The 24,185-nt window shown below is 48.8% G+C and overlaps 1 protein-coding gene across 10 annotated transcripts in view; it reads left to right on the top strand.

The window, feature by feature from the left end:
* The window catches only part of TCF3 (transcription factor 3), a 126,670-nt gene that overhangs the window by 83,690 nt on the left and 18,795 nt on the right, over positions 1 to 24,185 (top strand). For 9 of the 10 annotated variants that reach the window (XM_073323788.1, XM_073323787.1, XM_073323786.1 and 6 more), the window contains 9 exons: positions 4,127 to 4,256; positions 6,995 to 7,044; positions 15,423 to 15,525; positions 16,047 to 16,186; positions 18,551 to 18,677; positions 19,705 to 19,763; positions 20,940 to 21,018; positions 22,444 to 22,517; positions 23,357 to 23,560. In XM_073323788.1, coding sequence (XP_073179889.1) covers positions 4,127 to 4,256; positions 6,995 to 7,044; positions 15,423 to 15,525; positions 16,047 to 16,186; positions 18,551 to 18,677; positions 19,705 to 19,763; positions 20,940 to 21,018; positions 22,444 to 22,517; positions 23,357 to 23,560 — 966 coding nt within the window. The remainder of the gene's footprint in view (positions 1 to 4,126; positions 4,257 to 6,994; positions 7,045 to 15,422; positions 15,526 to 16,046; positions 16,187 to 18,550; positions 18,678 to 19,704; positions 19,764 to 20,939; positions 21,019 to 22,443; positions 22,518 to 23,356; positions 23,561 to 24,185) is intronic. The other variant, XM_073323789.1, reaches the window with a different exon arrangement.

The raw sequence follows: 24,185 nt of genomic DNA, 5'->3' as shown, positions 1-24,185 counted from the left end.
GCCGTAGCATATGCTAGTTTGGGGGGAGACCTGTTGACATCCTTCTGTATGTGGGGAGGCCATCTAGCTGGAGCTAAGTTCAGTAATAGTCAGGTTATCTAGCTTCTTGCCATCAGCCCCCTCAGTTAACTCTTTGGGGAAGAAGTGAGTCCCTCAGCTCAATCCTGCGTTGCTAATGCTACCCTGTGTGAACATCGAGTCACCACTCCAGTGCTCTACAGCGTAAACAGTCCGACCACTGCATTCAATTGAGTGGCTGTTGGCTGGGCAGCTTCTTTTATAAAACCCTTGTTTTAATTTTACACAAATTTGTCATAATTTCCTCTTCTCTGAACTGAGGATGTTTCCTTTGCTGAAACAGCTGTGCTGTTTGGCTGTGCCAGAGTGGATTTAATTTACCACTGAAGCTGCTAAAATAAAAATGGGACAGATGCCAGACCTTGCTTTTTAATGTTATGATTTTGTTGAGGTTTTATTGGGGGGCGGGAGAGGGGGGAAGAGGATGGTTATAGAGTAACAGAAAGGGGGTGGGAGGGATGGTGTTGCAATCTAGAGGAGGCCTCTCTAGCCTGGAAGTGTTGACGGGGAGGGTGGGTTCAGATCAGATAGCAGCCCACAGGAGGAGACCATTTGCTGAAACTCTCCGGGCCTGGTTGATAGAGGATAGACACCAAAATTCTGTTGTAATTGAGCATCAAGGAACCAAGCGGCTGGTATCTGCACTGCTCAGTCTCTCTCGAACTCTGGGAACAGTTGTTACTGTTGATTTGGTTTGTGCTGAGTTTCTAACCTGCCTGGCGGGCCGGCTAGCGTCTCTTCTAAAGCTTCTGAGAATTGTTGCACAGCAGATGTATTGTGTAGGCTCTGTCCTCCCAGGGACTGGACAGGCAGCCTCAGAGAGGAGCACATTCCTCTCTCAACCACCCAGCTCGGCATGCTCCAGATGGGGGGAGGGGGTCTCCAAGCTGCTCTTCCATTTAACCCTTAACTACCCAGCAACAGTACAGAGATGGGAATTGGGTGGGGGGAGGGGCAAGGAAGGAGACTCACTAATTCCCTCAGAAGCTACCTAGGAACTAGGGCACTTTTTTGCCAAAACAGTTGAACTACCTGTTTAAGGAGCAAAACGGTAACAGCTAGCAGTGCTAGCTAGCCCTTTGTAATCTCCTCTGGGATGCTTAGGTTTTCACTTTCCTTGGCTCTGTGGTGTGTAGCCTTTTCACACAAAGGTAATATGACCAGTGGAACAGATTGCAAGAATTTTTTTACCAGCTGTGAATACATGATCTTCACCCAAGCCCCCTTCCCGAGGAGACTGATTTCAGAGCAGTCTTTTTTCAATAGCCCGCTATAAACATTTTTCCCAGTTTCAGAAAAGCTTGAAATCCTCCTTTACTGCAATTTAGCAGCCTCAGAAGATGCACAGGGAATAAGCTTTTATTATTTCTAGGCCCTCTTCTATCCCCCTAAATTTCCAAATAAATATAGTAAACCTTTCTCCTAAGCTAAATAAAAACAACTCACTAAATACGCTCCCTACTGAGTGCTACGCACGGGCTTCCCCCTTTTGAACATGCAAAGGCACTTTGGTTTGTGAGACTCGTACTGTGTTGCAGGGAATGCTGGGTTTGCGCTGTTCTGCACAGCTTCCAAGGTCAGTTTGTCTAAACAGAAGAGGCGTTTTCTCCTTCTTTAACAAGGAAAAAAGAGGGGGTTGAATTTTCTTACTAACATACAGCAGAGAAGGAGAGGCTGAGAGAGAATTATTTAAAAAAAACAAGCCCAACCCAACAGACTGTTCTTCAGCATTGGGCAGGCTGGCATTTGGGTTAATCATTGCTTCAGACTGCACTGATGCTTCTTGTGAAAGCTCCCCACCAGCAACGCTCCTGGAGATGGAGATACAGTATGGCACAATGATAAGGCACTGGCAGACCTAGGTTCTGTTCCTGACGCTGCCACCGGCCTGCTGGGTGACCTTGGGCAAGTCTCTCTCTCTGCATTTCTGTTCCCCCATCTATCGAATGGGGGTATTGATACATAACTCTTTTGTAGATCTGGAGATGAAGTGATACGGAAGAGCTGGATATTATTATTGAGTGGCAATAATCGCCCCGTGCCACCCACCACAGCTCCTGTTCAAGGCAGGCTTTTTATTTTGAAAAGCTCCCAACGTAAATCTCTCCTGCTAAACTCTGTTTACAATCTGTGAAACCTCCAGCTGCTTGTGAAGTGGATTGTGGGGTTTGAGAGGGAGCTTTCAACCACTGGCCTTTCATCAGCTGGGAGGCAAGAAACAGGCTGAAGCCGTGTAGGTATTTGTGGTGCAGATTAGACACAGCAAACACTTTCTGCTTACATCAGACCAAACCGAAATAGTATTTTAAAAGCACAAACCTGTCATAGAATATCGGGGTTGGAGGGGACCTCAGGAGGTCATCTAGTCCCACCCCCTTCTCAAAGCAGGACCAATCCCCGTCTCCTCCTTCCGCCCCCCCCCCCGCCTTAGTGAGCAGTGAAGTTCACTCTCATCATCCGCTACCACAGAGATAATGGTAAACTCATCAAATCTTGGGCCTTCATGAGAATCATCTTTAAGGCCAGAAGGGACCATTCGGATCATGTGCTCTGACCACCTGCATACCATAGGCCAGGGAATCTCACCTGCAGGGAATTCCTGCATCCTGCCCATGGCTTGTGCTTGAGTTAGAGCATGTTTTTAGAGAGGGAGAGAGTCCATCTTGATGTAAAGGCTTCACGCGATGGGGAATCCACCAGGTCAGTTGTTAAAATCCACATACTATTAAAAGTTGTGTCTGTCTTCTAACCTGAATTTTTGTTGCTTCAGCTCCCGGTCATGTCTTCAGAAGGCGCTCCTCTTGAAATGCCTTACAGGACCCTGATTTCCAGAGGGATGGGCGCCTGGCACTAGCTGAAAATCAGACCCTTTTAATGCATGTGCCCCGTTGAGCACCCAAAATCATGGGTCACTTCTGAAAATTCTGGGTTCAGGTTGTAAACTGGGATGGAGGGTGGGGTGGGGAAGAACATTTTGGTTCTAATGGAATTTCCTAAGGAAAATAAGTCATTGATAGTCTAGAGATCTAAAAGGCATTTAACCAGGGGTTAACCACTCTGCAGAGTAAACAACTGAAGCAGAGCAGGATAGGATTCAACAGTTTAGCATACTGAAAGGCTATAATAATCACATTCTAATGTGAATCAGTAGATCTGAGATCGGAGCCCTGTTGTGATGGGGTCTGTATGTACATATTGTCAGAGACAGTCCCTGCCCTGAAGAGCATACAGTCTAAATAGACAAGGCAGATCAAAGGAAGGGTGGTTATCCTCAATTTATGGAGGGGGGACTGAGGCACAGGGAGTCCATGGTAGACCAAGGTACCAGCCCAAGTCCTGAGTGCTGTTGACCACAAGACCATCCTTCCTCTCGTCCTTAGACTCAGTAGCCTTGTCTGTATTAAGCTGCTTGGGAAATCTTCCGCTTTGGGCTTCTGCAGGGGCTATCGTCAAGGGACCCGCAGCACCACTCTTGCTTCTGTCAACCACTTCTGTTGTCAGAAGCATTTCTCTCCTCCGCCGCAGGAGCGTCTTTTGTTTGGGTTTTTTGTTAACCGTGGTGTCTCCTAGACCAGTTCTGAGCAGGGTTAGATGAGACACTGGTAACAACGTGGATACCCCATCTATGTGAGCTCTGCTGCTATTGCTATCCTGGAGAATCTGCTTAGCGGTCCCAGTGCAATGCCTTAAACTGAAAACCTGTCCTTTCTCTTGTACTGCTCGGCACCATCACGCACACTCGCTCGTCGATGCAAATGACCGAATGCAGCCAATTGACTGCAAATTAGATAGACATCTAGGTTCTGTCATTTGTGCTCAGTTAATTACACCAAATAATTGTGGGTGCAGATTTAGAACTTGGAGTTCAGGCATCTTTGGTAAACATGACTCGAGTTCTGGATGGCTTATTTGTTTTTGCCTTTTTTATGGCTGGTTGGTTTGATTTTTAGGTTGAGGTGCTCCAAGGCAGCTTCTGTTATCTCTCAGTGACTGTGATGGTTTTACAGCATAATGACACGGAAGGGTTTGTGTGTCTTCTTGTTTGCAGACTGGTTTCCTGCCCAGTGAAATGGGAATTGCAAGTCCAACCACACTTTCCCCCACGGGGGTGAAGGGAGGGTCTCAGTATTATTCCTACCCAAACAACCCTCGTAGGAGAGGTGCTGACAGCAACATAGGTAAGTCACCGTGAATGTCCCTCTGGTGCAGCAATGCTGATTGTGAGATAATGAGACTAGGATGTCTTCTCTCTTGATTTGCACTTTAAATTGGTCAAGCTGACCGTGTTGGCCATAGAAATGCTCTACTGTCTTGATGCCATTCATGATATAGAAGTTAGATCTCTTGAGAACATGGATCTGTGCATGAATGCTGCAGGGTTACATAGATGTGGATCTGGCAAACATTTGAAAAATTCATTGCCAGACTGGGTTATGTAGCATCTTAGCGATGTGTGATTTCCTCCACTCTGCAGGCAAATACCTGCCAAGATTGTAAAAAGTGACTAGTGATTTTGGTTTCCCAACCTAAGACAGATTTCCCGTGGGTAGGTGCTCAATCCTTTCTGAAAATCAGGACCCTGTAAGGTGTCTCCAGTTGGGCTCTCAAAATCACGAGTCACATCTGAAAATCTTGGCAACTGTGTGAGTGTGCCCCTCTAACCTTTAACCCTATTGCCTCTGCTCAAGTGCCCTTTATATAAAAGCTACTCCCAGTGAACCTTGGCTGCCAGGAGTGATATAGTAACAACGTTTAAGTAATAGAGTAATACAGTAAGCAACACAGAGTCCTGATTATCAGATAGTCATCTACCTGAGGAATTTGAAGGCACTGAGTTGTGCCTTTGGCTCTAAGTTCTTGTCTACAGAGGGAGTTGTTTCTGCTTAACTCCATCTGTGGACTCTTATTCTGGAATAAGAATGCTGTGTTCCTGTTTAAACTTAATCCAACATGATTTAAACTAAACTGGAACAAAGTGCTCTTATTCTGGAGTAAATGTATCCGCACATGGCGTTACTCAGGAACAGCTGTTGTGCTTTAATGAGGATTAAGGTAGGGTGTGAATTTAACTTTCAAGTGTAGACAGGCGCTCATGTTCCAGTGCTGATGTTACCTGCTAACACCCCCCTCCCCCCGTCTGAAATTGTTCTGTGGCTGCTGATTTTGTCTCTGCACTGCAAATGGAGCCAGATGCAATGTAACCCTACATGCAGGTTTTCCCGGGTATTTTTAGAAAGGGGAATGCAGGGGAGGGTACTTGCTTTGATATTCAAAGCTTAATTAATTGCATAAGAATTTCACTGTTTCAGGTTTTCAGCTCCACTGTTTAAATGGATTGAGTGGTTCTGTGTTATGAATTCTTCTCCTAAGCTAGAAAATGTATGAATGGGCACAGTCCCTCAACCTCCGCTCACACAGCAAACACGTTGCATTTGGTGTCTAAAACTCTCACCTCTGACTAGGATTAGCCTTAATTCTTCATGAGAAAATCCATAAACCCTTAGCCTGAGCTTCTAGGGTTTTCCCCCTGAAAATGTCCCTTCCCACTATACCCTATCTCTTACCTTAAAAACGCTACACTGTTTATCCCCCTGATTTGGATCTGAGACCCACCTCTTCTGTCTTCATGGGCAAGTCAGTGCAGTAGCCCTCCATCTCTGGGTAAAGTCCTAATGCCTGACATCCTATCACAGTGCCTTTTGCTAAGCAAGTTATTTTTTAAGGAGCAAATGACTGATGAGCTCACTTGTGATCTATGCCATCATGTGCCAGCAATGCCCCTCTGCCATGTACATTGGCCAGACCGGACAGTCTCTACGCTAAAGAATAAATGGACACAAATCTGATATCAAGAATTATAACATTCAAAAACCAGTAGGAGAACACTTCAGTCTCCCTAGACATTCAATAACAGACTTAAAAGTGGCAATTCTTCAACAAAAAAAACTTCAGAAACAGATTCCAATGAGAAACTGCAGAACTGGAATTAATTTGCAAACTGGACACCATCAAATTAGGCCTGAATAAAGATTGGGAGTGGATGGGTCACTACAGAAACTAATTTCCCCCTGCGGGTACTCACACCTTCTTGTTAACTTTTTGAAATGGGCCATCTTGATTACATTGGCCTCATTAGCACTGCAAAAGTGATTTCCACCACTTCTTGTCACTGGTTGAGAACAGCCCACTTCCACCTTAATTGGATTAGCTTGTTAGCACTGACCCCTCCCCCCGCACTTGGTAAGGCAACCCCCATCTTTTCATACGCTGTATATTTATACCTCTCTACTGTATTTTCCACTCCATGCATTTGATGAAGTGGTTTTAGCCCACGAAAGTTTATGCCCAAATAAATGTTAGTCTCTAAGGTGGCACAAGGACTCCTCATTGTTGGAGCTCACTTGTGTTCAGGTTGCAGGGTGAGCCAAACATTGCTTGGGTTGATTCCTTTCCCTTCTTCTCCCAAACCCTCTCTAATGAACCTATTGGCACCCTTTCCAAAAATCAGTAGCTTATGCGTGGCCTTTTATCCTGGGATAAGTGAGCCCCTGTTATCACGGCAGCAGCTAACGGGGGGGCTGTTTTAATATTCTCAGGTCAATTTCTCCCAGGAAAACACGGCTGTAAAGAGAACAAGCAGAAAACAGGAGCCGTTGGACCTGAGACATTGCAACACGCTATGTCCGAAATCAGTTTCCTTTTGTACAGCGTTACCAAGGAGTTGTAATCAAAGAGGTGCACTTAATGCTGTGTCTTCTATCAGTGGCGGCTTTACTTAGCTGCACTTTGTGACTAGCTTCCAACACCCTGTGGGGCTTCATATCCCAATAGCGTCAGCAGCCAGCCTGTAACTTATCCTTTCAAAGGTGGTTTCATATCCTCTGTTCTTATTTCTTTTATTTTTTTTCCACACCAGATGGCCAGCCTAAAAAGGTTCGGAAGGTGCCCCCAGGACTGCCCTCATCGGTAAGCAGCACTGAACAGAAATCTGCTCTGCAGATATTTCATCTAGTTATAGTTAATGCAGTATCTAAGCTCTGTTACATCTTCAGGTTGGATCTTTCAAGTTGAAAGATCCACATCCCCAACAGTTTTAGTATGGACCGGTGGCTGCTAAATCTCATTTTAACTATATTCCCTACTGCAGCAGTAAGTTATGTCCCTACAGATTTGGTCACCATTGATCCAAGTGCTGTGGGGGGGGGGTGTATTTTGGGGGGTAGGGAAGAGGTTTACTGGCTACAGTTTAGTGTGTCAGAGAAATGGGAAGACATGTAGGGGGAGGGAGAGCTCAGTTGTTTGAGCATTGGCCGGCTAAACCCAGGGTTGTGAGCTCAATCCTTGAGGGGACCATTTAGGGATCTGGGGCAAAAATTGGGGATTGGTCCTGCTTTGAGCAGGGAGTTGGACTGGATGACCTCCTGAGATCCCTTCCAACCCTGATCTTCTATGATTGGTAAGACCAAGTTCTGTGCAGATGCAATGGGGCCGTAACCTGAGAGAAGTGAGTGTTACGCTTCAAGTGCAGAATAGCTCTTGGTAGTACCACCTGGGTTGCAGGGCAGGAAGGGGAGGAGAGGGAAGCAGAAGGCCCGGGTCCGACACCGTCGCTTGTAAGGTATTACTGTACAGCCAGAGCCACCTTCTCTCCAGTACCACCTGCACAGTAAAAGGACGGCCTATCGGTTATAGCCCTGAATTTCTTGGCTCTTGTCTGTCTGACGTTATGTGGCGAATGCCCCTATGAAATGTAATATTCCACACGAGCAGATTTCATTCCAAAAGGGAAACCAAACCAGTTGTAACATGGGCAGGCAGCTGGGGCCGGTCCAGGTGTGCAGGAATGCCTGTGTTGTTTTATAAGAATGCCGAGCAGCCTGTAGGAATATGTTAGCCATACTTCTGTGGCAGTTATTGGGGAATAAACTGAACAGTGTCTTTATGGCTGGAAGTAATGGAATCTCCAGGAGAGTTAATTGGAGTGGACTGGAGGGTTCTCACACAGAAGGGAGGGGAGCAGAGCAGCTTTGCATTGGCCAGAAGCACCGAAGAGCAAAACTACGTTCCATGCTCTAGCTTTTGCTTGACTGCCTGTGTGTGGATGGATTGCAAACTTCAGGTGAAAGTGGAGGTGAAATTCTCTTGAGTGGAAGACTTGTGCTCTTCTCTGAGTGCGTGCCGTGAGCCTTCCTGTCTGCTCAGACTACACAGGCCCAAAGTCTCAAAACACGTGGGATGGACACACACTCACTCCTTCGTACAGGGAACATAAAACCGCTGTGGTATTCCTTCCTTTAGTGTAAAGCACAGTCTGTAATCTCAGTTTCATGATTCTGTATTTCTGAAGTAAAATGTTTTCTACGGTGAAAGTCCAGCAGAACACACACACAATTGGTTTGGAATAGAGGCAAGTTTGGGACTAACCAATGCCGACCCCCAAAATGAAGGACACTTGAGGGGCTTCTTATTGCAGGCTGTGCCCTAGTTTAGCTGCAATAAGCATCCTCTGTGGTGCATTTTAAGCTGCCCTGTTCAAAGCGAATCTGAATTCATACTGTCCCTTCAGGTCCAGGTGGAACTCGGAGCAGTTGAATTTGGGTTAGCTCCCAGAGCGTTCATTGGAGGTAGTATATGAGAAACGTATTGCTCCTTAGCAGATGGCCAGTTAACCCTGCTGGTTACAGTTATTGGCTTCAGTTTTCAAAGGAGGTACTAGTGATTGTGGAGGCTAAGGGGTCTCTAGTTTGAAGGGGCAGGTTTCCAGAGGATGGGTGCTCAACATTTCCTGAAAACCAGGCCCCTTTACCGTCTCTCTAGCATGGCACGCGGAATGCCGAGTCACTTTGGAAAACTCTATTGAAGCACAGACACGGTGCTCCAGGATGAGTCAGGCCCAAAGAGATGGTAGTCTCACTACACGGGATCATTCTGCTCAACTGCTGGGCCAGGCACAGAGTTGCTCTCTGGTACTGGAGCCAAACTGGACGGCAACCCCCTCTTTTGCCTTTAAACAAATTCTGAGCCAGCCCAGCGGCAAGGTGGGGCGAATGTGCATGTGGCTCTGTAAACAGCATGCCCCTGTTGCCGGAGAAACTACTCTCTTCTTCCCACCCCAGCTAAGGGAAAGTAGGGTGGAATTTACTAGGAATAATATAACCTGTTCTGTTCTGCATCCCTGGAGAAAAGATGGAGGGTCATGTAATCCTTAGCAAAGTGCAGCAGCCCCTGAATTGCAGTGGCAAGGGACCAGTGGAACATAAATGGCTAGAAGTCACGTGTGGGAGCGCACACCCTCTTCTCTTCCAGTGCAGGCTGCTAAAGCGAATTTAGCTTCACTTTTTCATAGAGAATTATTTCCCTGGTCTAGGGGTGAGGGAGTGTCTGCTGTCTCTTCTCTGCCCTACCTCCTCTTCCCTCCTTTCCCCCCTTAATTTTTTTTAGACCTCCATGAGGTCTAAAACCCTCTTTCTTCAAGAGAGAGAAATATGCACCTATACACAGAATTAAGTATGTGGCCAGTGAGGCTTTGCCCTCCTAATGGGCAGCTGATCAAAGAAGTTTTCTCGTCTGAGGTCGTCTGCAAACATTCAGCAAAAGAGCCTGCTCCATGTTATCACTGGACCCTGTGCAAAGTAAATAGGTTCATAAACATCTTATTAAAATAAAGTACTTTAATCTTAATTCCATAACTGCTTTGAAAACTTGGAATGGTCAGTGGCTGAAATAGTTGAGGGTGGCTGAAGCAGAGGAAGCGCTGCCAAAGGCAGCATGAGATGCAAACACATCAGTGAGTTAAAGAGCGAACTAGAAAAGTTAGTGGAAAGCATGGAAGCCAGGGGATGTTGCCTACTCCTTTGATGGCAAGGGAGATGGGATGGAGGTAGGCTGGTCTTTCTTCTAACTAGCAGGTCTGGCCATGAATGGCCCCTCAGGTGTGTCCTGTGGTCACGCTGTTGTACATTAGCACATGGTCGTCCTGAGTTTTTTGCCCTTGTGAAGTAGCAGCTCTGGAAAACAGCAAAGTCTGCTGCAGCTCTTATTCTCTCTGTGCCGCTGTGCGTTCGCCACCCACACTCTCCTTTCTTTCCTTTGGGCCCGAGGAGCCGCATTCTTTCCTGTGCTGCTCTGAGTAATAAGTCAGGGTGGATGTGACCATGTCTGGTGGCTGGCTGCATAGTTTGGATGGCACAATAAGGAATGGGTCCCGAGGCAGAGAGTCTGTGTCTAATTACCCCATGTGCAAGAATCACCCTGAAAATAGGCCTGGGGCCGATGCACTTAAAGCCTGCTGCCATTGAAGTCTGTAGGAACTTTCCCATCCACTTCAGCAGGAGAAGGATCAGGGCCTGACTGAATAGTGCTGAGTGTGATACAACTGGCAGCTGCTCGGAAGGGTTCAGTTGCATCAAAATCCATTCGGTAAAAGTACAGCTAAAATCCTATTGCTTGTGTGCCAGATATCCCGCTCTGTATCCGACACCTGCCTTTCGCCTCTCACAAGCCACCTTAAAATTGCTTCTTGGATACACCAAACTCTGTATGACCTATGACAAATCGTATCAGTTTGCCACTTGCTTGGTTTAAAAGATGGAGGAGTTACTAAGTGAAATTCTTCTGTTGTGCAAAAGATCTGAATAGGTGCTCACAATGGTTCCTTCTGGCCTTTGGATCCATATATCAATGACACTGCCGCTGCTGCGTTTTCCCAACAAAGGGAGTAAAAACTTGTAATCTGGGTCAACGAGAGATTCTGCTCACCACATGCGCACCAGAGCGGAGACACACGCGTGTTGATCCAGCATTTGCTCTGCCTCCCTGAGACACTAGCCAGCCCCTACCTTTTGCTTTTTGACCCAAGTCACATTTCTTAACCATCCATGTGCCCTTGTCTAGTAGAGATCTCAGATCACATACATACATACAACTTGAAGCATTGTCTGGCTTTGTCTCTGAGTCCTGTGGAAACTGGCTTCAGTGCTCCTAGAATAGTAGTTAGTTTGAAGATTCTGTTGCAGTCAAAAGTATGGTGGCTGGCAACTATTCTAAGTGTATAAATTTACAGTCTGGTCACTGCTCTGTTTAATATTAGTCTGCAAGGTTGCCTGAAGTCCCTCACTGGTTTATGCATTTGAACAAGAATAACAGGGTGGGAGAACCAAAACACCCTGAGAATCCCAGTGCTGGTGAATTTAATGCGGTTTCTTGGCAAGCTCCCTCCTTTTACTCTCGGTGCTAGCAATTTTAAACACAGGAAATGATCTCACCTGTAGGTCCCAGAGGTCTGACTCTCTAGCTGACAGAGGCAAAGGCTGGGGGGGGAGGAGAGACCTGGCTATGATTTACTGTTTCCTGTGGGTCTGCGTGTGGATTCTGTCAGGTCCTCCCAAGCGCAGAGGATTTTGGAGGCTCGTCAGCTGCTTTACATATTTTGAAGGCAGGCTTAGAGGGCTCTTATCTCTGTGCATGGTGACTTTCAGCAAGCTGGGGATGCTAGTTGGGGGGGGGGGGCAGCTGATGGGTTGGGTGACTTGAGTTGAGCGGCCGTCTGCCCGCTCTCTGGAGGACAACAGACAGCGTTAGCTGATGGAACATCTCTATTTCCAGCTCCCCCTCTTCTCCCCTCTCCCTTAACCCCAACTAACATACTCTTAGATGTCTTTAGAAAAAGCTGTTTGAAAGCCTCCTTATTATTTAACGCCGAAACGAAAGATTTCCAGGGCTTTTCTTTCTTTCCTAGAAACATCCTCTCAAAATGAGCGGCTTGAATTTTATGTATCTGTTGTCTCCAGGCTTTAAAAAAAAAAAAAAAGTGTGTGCGCGTGTGTCCACACTCCCCACACACACCAGATCTACCTCGCACATCCAGGGAGCGCTGATGTGTCGAGGCGGTTGCATGAGTGAATTGCATTGCGGTGGGTGTGGAGGACCTCGGAGCGTTAATGAGTAATCGGACTGAAATTTGACTCCCTTGAAATAGAGCTGGGGGCGGGGTGGGGAGAGTTCAAAGCCAGGAATGGGGGGTGCCTATGTGCCTATGGGAGGAGGCAGGGGGGGTGTTCCAGCTGTCTGGGAAACAGCAGGGTGCAAACGTTGGACACCTTCGGAATCCTGCTTCGGCTTCCTGCCTGGGTGAGGATATTTCTTACCGTTTTTTTTATTCTCGCTCAGGATTTATTAAATATGTTAAACCTCCTTTCCCCACCCCCACCCCTTCTTCTTCTCCTCCAGTGCTGCACAGCTGCCTGGAGACTGGCCAGGTGCCAGGGGCTGGCAGATGGTGCAGGGCTATTAGATGTGCTTCATTCGATTCCCTGTCCCAGCTCCCGCTATTTAATCAAATTATAGGAAAAGTCAATTTACTGGATTCTTATTCTTTGTAGCCTGTTCCATTCCCCATCTCTCCCCACCTCCCTGCCACAAACACGCGCAACCCACCCACACCCACACACACTTTTTTTCATGCATTCCACTTCAAGGTTTGTCTCTGTGTTGAAATGGGGAGATTCTTGGATACACACAAAAGCAAAGGGCTTTTAGGTTGTTGTTTTTTTTTTTAAGAGGGCGTGGGGGCCAGTTGTCAGCATCTGTCAGTTCTCTCCCTTCCCCCTCCCCTCTGTGGTTTTTTTATGAGTTTATGATCTAAATTTGTGCTATCAGGTCAATAAAGACTCCATCTGAACTTGGCGATCTGTTGAAACAGAAGGTCACAAGTTACATTCTCTGCCGTCTCTCTCTCCTCCAATCACCCAGAGAACACTGCAGTTTGGTGATTGCTGCTTCTGGGTACAAAGCAGCAGGAGACGCACGGGGGACCCCTATAGGAGTGAGGGGAGCAATAGGGACTTTTACAGCTCTCCCTTAATTCAGTTATCACCTTCAGATTAGCCCAAAGAGTTGTGGAACATGTTAAAACAGTGGGGTGGGGGTCGTAAATCTGCTGTGTGAGCTGACGAAGAGCTAGTGGATGGTGGTGGGGGTTTTTGTTTTTAAAGATACACTGGTGTGTAGTATTGGAAGACAACCGACTTTGGAGCATGGTCAGGGGGTTTGCTCTCTAAGAAGAGAAAGCGAAGGGGCAAGGGTATATGAGAGATAGAACAAGGGATTTTTAAAGCCTCTTTGGAGGACATGGTTCTGAGGTTTTTCTGTTTTTTTTTAAAGATGGAGTGTAAACATTGTCCGGAGCCTTGTGAAATTCATTGCATCACTCCATCCAGGCATGCGCTGGACACACTGGGTATCAGTGATTGTTGTTTGTCTCAGCTGTGGGTGCTCTTCTTTAGATGGTGCATTTTGATGCCTTCGTCTCTGGGATGGCTAGTCTGAGAAGCAGGAACTGAAGGTGCAAAGGGATGAATTTATTTTAACAAGAGTAATTACCGATGCTTTTCAGAGCACATTTTTGCTGTCTCCCTGTTAAAACCCATTTTCTCAGTGGTTTGGGCAATTGTAAAAATAGAGCCATTCTTCTACTCTTCCTCATTGGCACTTTGTACTTGCGCCAATAAAAATGTTAGAAGTTGCAGACTGGGGGGAGGGGGGATCTCGGGGGGGAAATAGACCCTTGCCACATCCCTGCTGGCTTCCCTTACAAACAGAAATGCTTTTCCAGTCATTTGATGAACTGAGAATGCCCGGAAAAGTTACTGCAACCCCCGGTCCCTGCTTTCATATGTATTTAAAAAGAAAATAGTTTCAGAATGAATCAATAGTGATGAAAATAGGTCCTGGGAAGGTTTTCGCATCAGTTTAAATGGCATTTCGGTTTATTTGCATATCCAGTGTGCGTTTGTTCAACACATTTGAACATCAGCACACGAGACATTTGTCTTCAGTGGGCTTTCTAGCATCCATTTGGTCAATAACCCTTTCTTTGCTACCTGCCTCTATTCTCAAAGTGCTACGGAACACATGACGTGCACATAGCTCCACTGCAGTGTTGCTGTAGCCATCTACAGAAGCAGGCCTCTGCAAGTGTCCTTCATTTTGAGGGACAACGCTCCTTTGAGTCCCTTAGTTGCGCTGAATAAACGGAATAGGTGTTGGTTCCACCTCTTTTGTTGTTGGAAATCCTTTACTGCAGAAGTAAAGGTTCATGGGGCTGACCAAGAGTTATTTGCCCTAAAGGAAGGAATCCCGCAGCATTCTAGATTCCGTGCAGGCATCATTGTGTGCGTTCGGTCTCCTTCGTTTGGAGTCTTTGTCATGCAGTGGGCCATGTAGGCTCCTGTTCCCAAGAGCCTGGCCTATGTGGAGAGGATGATGCTTTTCAGTAAACTAAGCCAGGGCTTGCAGGTGTCCCGACCTGGGCTGCGTCGCACATGCTGAGCGGCAGGTTTTCATGCTGCTCAAACCCAGCACTGTACCCGTGCTGCTGGGCTGAGCAGCTGGCCTGCAGTGGGGTGTGTCAGTAGAGGGTTTGAATGGAATTTGGAGGTGACTTCTGTCAAGGGCTGCCAGGGGATGAAGAGCCTCACTGATGAAGACCTTGGCATCTGCCTCAGTTTCCCAATCAGTCAAACGGGGATAATGAATACTTGCCTCCTTTGCAAAGCACTCTCAGCTCTCCAGATGAAAGACACTACGGAAGAGCTGGGTATAGGTGACAGTGAAGCCTTTTTGGTAAGGAAAAGCAGATACAGGAGCAAATGGGTCCAGAATACTTGCCTCCCATTTCCCTCTGAATCTGACTAGGGACTGGGGTTTAACATCCAGATATAATCCTTGTGGTTACCCATAAAAAGCCATAACAACAGAAAAGGGAACTAAAGAGGAAAGCTGGAACTTCTCGCGCTGGCCTGTTCCGTCACACACGGGGCATGAAAGATCAAAAATGTAGGGCACGTTTCTGCTTTCACTTCTTCTCCACCCCCTCCCGAGTGTTGGCAGCTGCGCGTCAGTTGGATTTATTCGATGAAAGATTGATTGTCCGGGTGGAAAGGGTTGGTTAGGTGATCTCCAGCCCACATATGAGACGTGATGAGGGATGCAGGAGGCCAAGTTTAGTGTGACAGTGGGGGGAGGCACCAGGGAGAAGGGGACAGAGTTAAGGTTGGTGCCCATCTTAGCTGTGAGGATTTCCTGAATAACTTAGTGTATCGCTTTTCAGCTTTAACTTTGGCTGAACTTCTTCCTTTTTCTTTTTTTTTTCCCCCTTTTCTTTTTGCTGTGGGAATTGGCTACATTATTAGCCACAATAAATAGATTAAAGGCTATCTGGTGGGGGAAGGTAGCCTGTCAGGAAAAGGCAGAGGGACGAGGGAGAAGAGAATCTAGAAGGCACGAAAGCTATTTGAATGGGCAGGCCCCTCTCCCGACCTCATCCCCCTTCCGGCCCTTTGCAGGTGTATCCATCCAACTCAGGTGATGACTACAGCAGGGATCCAGCTGGATATGCCCCCTCGAAACCTCCCAGCACTGTGTATCCTGGAGCCTTCTACATGCCAGGTCAGTAGTTAATGCTGGTGACCCCAGCTTCACAGCAGCTGCCCCCTATCCTGTTACCTCCAAAGTAGTGACAGGGGGGATTTCCTAGCAGCGTGTGATGCAGTGTGTGGGCGGTGGTGGGGCAGGCATGCGTAAAGCTCACTTGTAAATACGTACACCCAGTAATGCCATAATCACCGCCATTACATCGGATCCCAGGCTCATGGCTGGTTGTAGCCTCCTGACCTACAACCTTGTCTTGCAGCGCACCTGAGCCCTGAGGCTGTCCTGCAGATTGTAAGCTTTGCAGGGCAGAGACCTTCCTAGCGACCTGCCTGGTCCATTAATGCGGTCCCTAAATGCTGTCGCGCTACAAATAATTTACTGCACAACTCCTGTGTCCGCACAGAGTGCGTGCCATCAGCATTACTCAGCTAGTCTCCCCTTTCCCCCCTCTGCCGCATGGGATTCTTGCCCTGCTGATGTTTCTTGTGTGTTGCAATTTTACATCCCCGGAGTTGACATGGTTGCTTGCCTTGCAGATGGACTTCATAACTCGCCAGATCTGTGGAGTTCGTCCGGCACCATGAGCCAGTCGAGCTATGGAGCCATGCTGGGAGGCTCCTCAGCTCCTCTCACACAGTCCAGTGGCTTTAATAGTTTACATCAGCACGAACGGATGGTAATGTGTCTCCGGTGATGCCATAGCGTTGAGCAGAGTGTGAATGTTTAGGTGGCACCATGTAGTTGTCAGAGTAGCAGCCGTGTTAGTCTGTATTCGCAAAAAGAAAAGGAGGACTTGTGGCACCTTAGAGACGAACCAATTTATCTGAGCCTAAGCTTTCATGAGGTACAGCTCACTTCATCGGATGCAAAGCTTAGGCTCAAATAAATTTATTAGTCTCTAAGGTGCCACAAGTTCTCCTTTTCTTTTCATGGAGTTGTAGGAGCACAGGGCAGAGTGCCAGACTCTTGGGGTCTCTTCCCAGCTCAGCCACTGACTCACTTCCCTGATTTGGGTCTCAGTTTGCCTGGCCTGTTAAATGGGAATAATGATTCTCACCTTCTATGGAGCAATTTGGCGAGACTTTTGTAGTCTGACAAAGGGTATGTCTGTGCAGTGTTGCTGTAAAATACTCTTTCAACCGGCGCTAGCAAGGAGCGGACTTTGGTGTTGAGTGAGATCCCAGGCTTCTGTCCCTTTGTAAACATACTGATGGCTTGTTCTTTGGCAGCGCTCTTTGAAATAGCAAGATGCTCTTATGCTGCTGTTCTGAAAATACGGGTCATCGGCCTTGTAAATGTCTCTGCGAGGCCCCTCACCACCGCATCCAGGCCCTGGCAAACATTAATGTAGTTTGTCAGTGACCAGGAAGAGTTACCCCTGTTCTGTAGCTGGGGGCACTTGGGCATAGACATTGAAAGTGTCTTCCCCTCCCCAGCTAAAGCAGAGCACTTCGGGTTTATCCTGCTGTAGGGGTGTTCACTCGATTGTCCAAATGTAACCTGCCCAGTGCTAGCTTGGTGATCAGTTTAGATCTGCTCTGAGAATTATTTTGGGAGCGATCGAGGCCTGGGTGGTACAGGAGGGCAGACTGAACTGGACAGAGATCAAACTGGTACCCTCTGGCCTTAAAATTTGAGACTGTCTAAAATTAGGTGTTTACTTGGCCCTCACTGCAATAGTGTCTCACGATCTTCAGGATATTTATCTTCTCAACCCCACATGTGATGCAGGGAGACTAAGTGACTTCTCCAAGGTCCTAGATTTCCTGACTCCCACTCCTGGTGCCTTAGCTACCAGACTGCCCATCCTCCCTCAGGGCGAAGGCATGGATGCTGCAGGATCAGCTGTAGAAATGAGAGCCTGCATTCCAAGCCGTGGCTGCCGTTTTCTGAAGTGGGGGAGTGCAGTCGTTCCCGCTGGGGGTGGGGAGGGTGTCTGTGCGGTGCGTGGGCAGGTTGCCTATTCTGAAATGAACCCATCTGCTTCTTGGCCTTCCAATTTCTCAAACATCCCCCTTTTCCTGCCTCTCTCCAGCCCCCCCCCTTCTCCCCCCAATTCAAAAAAATTTGCAACAATGAATTTCAGAATCTGGAAACTTTCCACCAGCTCCATAGCTGGTTGTGATAAGGGGTTGCGGGGAGGGAGAATTCATGAAAACGTCCACAATTTTTGCTGATTTTGGAGGGTGTTTTCTACGCGCGTGCGCTCTCTCTCTCTGAACACACTCTCTGACTCAGCTGCAGTTGGGGACTTTCCCCACCACTCGAGCAGCAGCAGAATCCCCCTCAGTGGCAGTAACATGACAGTGTCCTAAGTTCCCTGTAAGCCACACAACAAACTATCAAGGGCCGCGCAGGCAGGGAGAGGTGCCCTTCCCCTGGCCCAGCCCCGCTGGAGCTGCCATGGCTGGGGAGAGGCGCCTCTTACTTGGCCCCGAGCTGCTGGGAGGAGTCCTCTCTCCCCACTGCAGCCCCGGGGCAGCCTGCACCCCCCACTCCAAAGCCTTCACTTCTAGCCAGAGCCCTCACTCCCTGCACCCAACTCTCTGCCCCAGCCCCAAGACCCCTCCTGCGCCCTGAATACCTCATTCCCAGAGTCCTCATCCCCCTCACACCCCAACCCTCTGCCCCAGCTCTGAGCCCCCTCCCACACCTCAATCCCCTCATCCCTGGCCCCACCCCAGAGCCTTCACCAATATCCGGAGCCCTCATCCCCCTGCACTTCAACCCTCTGCCCCAGCCCTGAGCCCCCCCACCCACCCCCGAACTCCTCGGCCCCACCACACATCCCCTACATATTGGTGCACATAAAAAAATTCATTCCGATGTATAAAATTCGAGGAAGTCCTGGCGACGTCCACTGTCTCCAGCCGCTGGAAGGCAGTGCAGTCAGGTCAGAGATTTGGTCCATCAGAGGGCACAGTTGATCCACACTCACTAACCGCTACATTGCACCTTGGCGTGGGTGCTACCTAAATCCTGATGTGCTGTGGACCGTCCCAGGGGATGTCTCATGCCTCTTCCCCTTTCTCTTTTCTAGAACTACCCGATGCATTCAGGAGAAGTTAATGGCGGACTTTCGTCTGTGTCTGGCTTTCCCTCTGCCTCCACCCCTTATGGCGTGCCCAGTCACACGCCGCCGATCAGTGGGACAGACAACATGATGGGTATGTACACGGTTTGGCAAGTCTTGGGCAGAGGCCACTGACATTTCCACCCTCCCACTGCATGCAGGTTAATCCAGGAAAGGTAAATGTCTAATGCATACGGAGGTGTGGGTTAAAGCCACTGTCTGGGACGTTCGAGAATAATGCTTGCACTCCGTCTGTCTGCATGACGCACCCTCCCACCCCCCGCAGCCTCTGTGCCCAGAGGTTTAAGTTGCTTGTTGCTTTCGATCCATGCATGTGTTTTCACACCCAGCTCATGGGTCCCAGAGGGAAACTGGAATCTGTGCAGTCGCTTCTCGGAGGCGCGACCACTGAGCGAGTGGCAGAAAGGAGTTAAACCGGAGGCAGGTGGGGAAGGTGCAGGGGGAGATCTTCATCCAAATCAGGAATAGAAATGTTCGTGCTGCATTCAAATGCCACTTTAAACCCCTGAGTGCTTTAATCTCTAACCCTGCTGAACCTGTTACAAAACCTGTTACTGAAATTAACTTCACGATCCCTGGGAGCTGAGAATCTTGACCTTGATCTTTTTTTTGTTCTGTAGCGAAACCCTTGTTTGGGGAGAGGAAGGGAACGGGACTAGGACTGTGGGGGCTTGGAAGGTGCCCTGTTACAGTAGGGTTTGCTGTGTGGGAGATGTTGACTGGCGCAGTGCCTTTGACCTGGGATCTCGTGCTAACATCCCTGCAGCTCCAGGATGGCAGCCACAGCGGATATTGCCTGCTCCCTGCTGCTCAGAGCAAGACTCTCAGGCCAGTGGCAACCAAGGGAGGTGTGGAATAAAGTGGGTCTTTTTAAAACTCTGAATAAGAAACTTTATCCTGCCTTCAGCTGCTGACACCTTCCCCTCCCAGGCTCAATAGGAGAGACTGCTTGCAGACACCAAACTACAAGGGTCAGCTTTTCTTTTTAAGCGCCCCTGGTTTTTTCCAAAAGTGACCTGTTCTGATTTGAGCTCTTCAGGCATGCGCACTCCAGCCAGGACCGGAGGGGTAAGGGCTGTGTTCTCTCTCCCTCCCTGCAGGCAACAGAGGAACCACTGCTGGGAGCTCAGGAGATGCGCTTGGGAAAGCATTAGCTTCAGTAAGTGTTTCTTGCTCTGGAGTCTTCCTCCCAACGCCCTTCCAAGTCAGCAAGCATTGGAGTGGGGTTGTTAACTTGACCATCTTGCTCCCTGCCCTGGAAAGGAGAATTAAGCGTCCCTGTGGGTTGGTGGTTCAGGTGCTTGGAACCATGCAGCTCTCATGTTGGGCTTGTTAACTGGCAAGGAAAAGAGGAAGGATGGCCTAGCAGATCAGGCCATATATGTCCTTGAGAAGTCCCGTAGTGTCTGCCTGTTCCCCAGCTGTAAAATGGAGATGATGCTCTTTCCTTCCCCAAAAGAAGAAATAAAAGATTTAGCTGCTTGACACTATGGGAATTGGGGCCATAGATACAAAGAGGAGGTGCCTCATGGTCACTCCTGTATTTACCGTCACCACCCAACTGTGAAGTAGGGCACAGCGAGAGAGCTGGGGCTCAGGGTACGTTAAGTGACTTGCTTATGGGCAGAGATGGGAACAGAACCCAGGCCTGGCAAATCCCAGTCCAGTCCCCCTCCGCTATCCACCCTCTCCATGCCTGTTGCTGTGATACCTTGGGCACTGGGTGTAGCTGATGTGAGTGGGGCTGTTTAAAGTTCATTGGGCGGTGCTGACTCTCGACCGACGGTCCGTGTCGGGCCAACCGGTTGCTTTCAGTTAGAGCTCAGGCCTCGCCTGGCGCTGCGTGCCACAGATCCACCCGGCTCGGTCCACCAGCCCCCAGTGTCACCCCACGCGGAAGCCAGCTTCGTGCAGTGCCTGCCCCCACGATCACTCCTTGGGGGTCTCTGCTCCCTGAGGTCAAACACCACGGAAACCTCCTCACGTTGTGAGAGCCCAGCAACGAAGGGGGCAAATGGAGGCACCTGCTGTGGGGAAGGAGCTGGGGGGGTGTGGTGGGGGAGGAACGCAGCAATAGCATAGATACCAAGGTTAATTCTGGCCAGCAGAGCGCTTGGGGTTGGGACCGAGGAAGCATGCTTGCTGTGTAGATGGAGGGCTGGGGCAATTGGCAAGGGTGACGTAAAGAGACTTGCAAGTCCGTGGGGAAGTGCTGTAGGCAGCTGTGGTACATGCGGGCTTAGGGCAGCGAAGGGTTTGCAGCTCTACAGGGCCGGGAACGCTCTGGTTCGACGGCGTAGCTGGCTGACTGTGCTTTGTTTCTCTCTCGTTCCAGATTTATTCCCCAGATCACTCTAGCAATAACTTCTCTTCAAACCCCTCCACTCCCGTGGGCTCCCCTCAGGGGCTTGCAGGTACGTGCTCGATGCGCTGATCTCCTGAGAATTGCTTGAGCAACATTTCTACAAACCTGATCAAACCAGTTTCATTGTAAAAGGGGGTGGGGGGGGAGAGAATCTTTTAAAAAAAAGTTTTAAAAACAATAAACCCAACTCCTGTGAATTGCCTGGTTTGGGCGTGGAGAGACATCTTGTCTCTGGTTTTCAAAAATGGCTAGTGATTTTGGGTACCTGGCTTGAGGTGTCTGGAATGGGCCTTCTTATGCTGAGCCTTCTCCCCCATTGCAGAAATCATGCCTCTTTAAGGGGTATCCGGGTGGGCACCAAGAATCACTAGTCACTCCTGAAAACTTTGGCTTTTGTCTCCAAAGAAGTGACCTGGCAGGAAATATTCTAGCTGCCCGTGCATCTTGCCGATGTCCAGCGATGCTGTCGCACTGAAGTATAGCTTTGCTGCTAGCTGCGTGAAATGTGCATCCTCTTTCCCTGCCGAAAACCCTTTTGCAAGCTTCACTCATCCATGTGCCGTTTGAGCTACCCCTGTTCTCTGTGAACTGAGCGGGTGCCTGTGGGAGGGGCTCCAGGTTCAGGAGGAGGTGGCTGTTCAAACCATTTTCAGAACCTGTTTTATACTGCGATTTAAAAGAATCCTGGCAGCCTGCTGCAGGTGCCTCCTTCTGCAGAAGACCGAAGCTCCCAGTTCCTGCAACTGGGAGCCCAACCTGAATCGTTCTTGGGTCTGTCACTGGAAATATCTCAAGGCGTAAAGATGCAGGAGACCTCTGTGCTCCATTCTGTCGGACAGAGGGAGAGCAGTACAAACCTGCACTCGTTTTCATATGGCATGACCGGCACAGCTGAACTGGGGGCATTGAATTGTTAGATCCCTCCATCTCGCCACTCTGGTAACAGCTGGGGGTTATGCAGGTACCTGGAGGCTGCCCTTCTGCTGTGTCTAAATCCAAAAGCAGGCACACATGCAGGTGTACCCACAGCATGAATGCCTGTATGAAAACACTGAAGGGCAAAGAATCTGCAATGGATGTTGATAAAAGCAAAAAACTTGGCTTTCTGAGAGAGAGGATTTACAATAGGGGCTAAAGCACTGATATGAAAATATAACACTACTGGGGTAAGGGGGAACTAAGGAAAGAACCTATTTGTCTGTCTGTATGTATGTATGTGTTATATCTTTCCCAGATTTGATGCTTTGCTTGACATTGGGGTGAGGATTGTTAGCTTATTTCTCTCCACAACCCTTGAGTTTCCCACAAAAATGATTCCTGCCCCATAACCCTCTTTGGCCCAAGAGACACAGGTACATTTACGCAGGTGGCCTGCCTCCTGCGGGGCTTTCCGCTCTTTGCAGTGTTCTAGCCCCATCTAGCGTTGCATTTGAGGGCTGCATTTGAAATTTATCCAATGTGCGGTTTGTTCCAGGCACTTCCCAGTGGCCCCGAGCAGGCGGACAGGGTGCCTTGTCTCCTAGCTATGAAGGGACTCTCCACACGTTAGTAAGTATCGCGTTGATCATTTCTACTCGGTTTTCTCTCTCTCTCCTCCTCCCCCCCCCCCCCCCCCCCCGCAGTGAGCAGCGATTAATGAAATAACACATTTACTGCTGGTTGGTTGGAAATGTGGTGGGGGAGTACAAAGGAGAAAACCGGTGAACCCAACCCCGTGGCACCCATTGTTTTTCTGAACAGTGGTGCACCACTGGATTACCCATCAGATCTAGCCTGCGGGCCCACTGTGTACTGGAGTGCTTAACACTGGAGAAAAGCTTTCAGTTGCAAACATAACGTCATCGGCACTGGCGGCAAGCCACATCGCCCAGACTAGTGTCCTGCTTGACACAGCTCAGCACCGGGTGCTTAAGAGAAAAGTGCAAGAAAACACACCCTGAACACTGATACAATAACCTACCTGAGGTGGGAAGCTTTCTCCCCAACCTCCAGTAGATAACAGAAGTGTGAGGATTTACAGCCTTTATTTTTTTTATCCTTTCTGATACGACTCCTAGATGTTCCTTTTATCCATATAACGGCTTAATCCCTTCTTGGAATCCCTCACTGCATTGTGTCGGGGAGTTTCACAGGCTAATCATGCCCACTTTAAAGTTCCCTCCCCATGCAACAACACTTAAGGGCCCCACAGCTTGCTTGCAGAGTTTGAGCACAAGGAGCGTTATGGAGGTAGGAACCCTTCTCGAGTAGCCTTGCGATGCTTGTCTGTTTTTGCAGCTAGTGGCTCTGTTGAGGCACAGAGGCGATGGCCAGAAGCCAGGCAAGCAGTGTTCTTAAATGTTAATGGAATCTTTATTTCTCTCCACCACCCTCCCCGCCCCTCAAAGCAAAACAAAATGGAAGACAGATTGGATGAAGCCATCCACGTGCTGAGGAACCACGCAGTGGGCCAGACGGCTGCCATGCCAGCCAACCACGGAGATATGCACAGCCTGCTGGGATCGGCCCCTGGTCACAGCGCCTCAGTGGGCGGGCTCAGCCAGGCCTTCCCCACTTCAGTTATGCCTATAGGGAACAGGCATTCGAGTCTGGTGAGTCAGGACACTGGTGGTGGTGGCTGCGGTAACGCTAGATGCCAGGGCCTTGTGCTGGGAGCTGTACGAACACGTAGCCCAGAGACAGTCCCTGCCAGAGAGCTTACAATCCAAGGCCCCGTCTACACGCAGACTTGTACTGGTTTAGTGCAAACCACTGTGTGGATACCCCGATTTTGGTTTAATTCAGTTTAGCTTTAATCCTGTTGCCCAATCAACTGAAGCCGAATCGAAATAAACCACAGGCTTAAACTGAAATTAGTGTGTTTGTGCAGGGGGTTGTGCTGGTTGGTTTCAGTGTGTACCTTGAGTTGAACTGATGCAGTTCTCCATGTAGATAAGCCCTGAATGTAGGACTCCAGACCACAGCTGGATCCAGCAGTCAGCCTGGGGGAACCCAGGTTGTCCATGAGATGATACTGGTCACCATGAAAAGTGGAGGTCACGTTGTTGTCTCCTTCTGGGTTAGGGGTGAAAGCTTGAACATGGGGATCTCCCTCTTAGAATAAGCCCTCCAAGCAGGGATAAGTGGGGAAGAGAGACAGTAGACCCTGGAACCAAGGGTGTTTCGGCAGAATCGAGAGCGCTTATAACAGGGTTTACTTGCTGAGTGACTCCTGGG

This window comes from Lepidochelys kempii, chromosome 25 (assembly GCF_965140265.1).
Source record: "Lepidochelys kempii isolate rLepKem1 chromosome 25, rLepKem1.hap2, whole genome shotgun sequence".
NCBI lineage: Eukaryota > Metazoa > Chordata > Testudines > Cheloniidae > Lepidochelys > Lepidochelys kempii.
The sequence above is the reverse complement of the archived record's forward strand: the minus strand, read 5'-3'. Positions and strand labels throughout refer to the sequence as shown.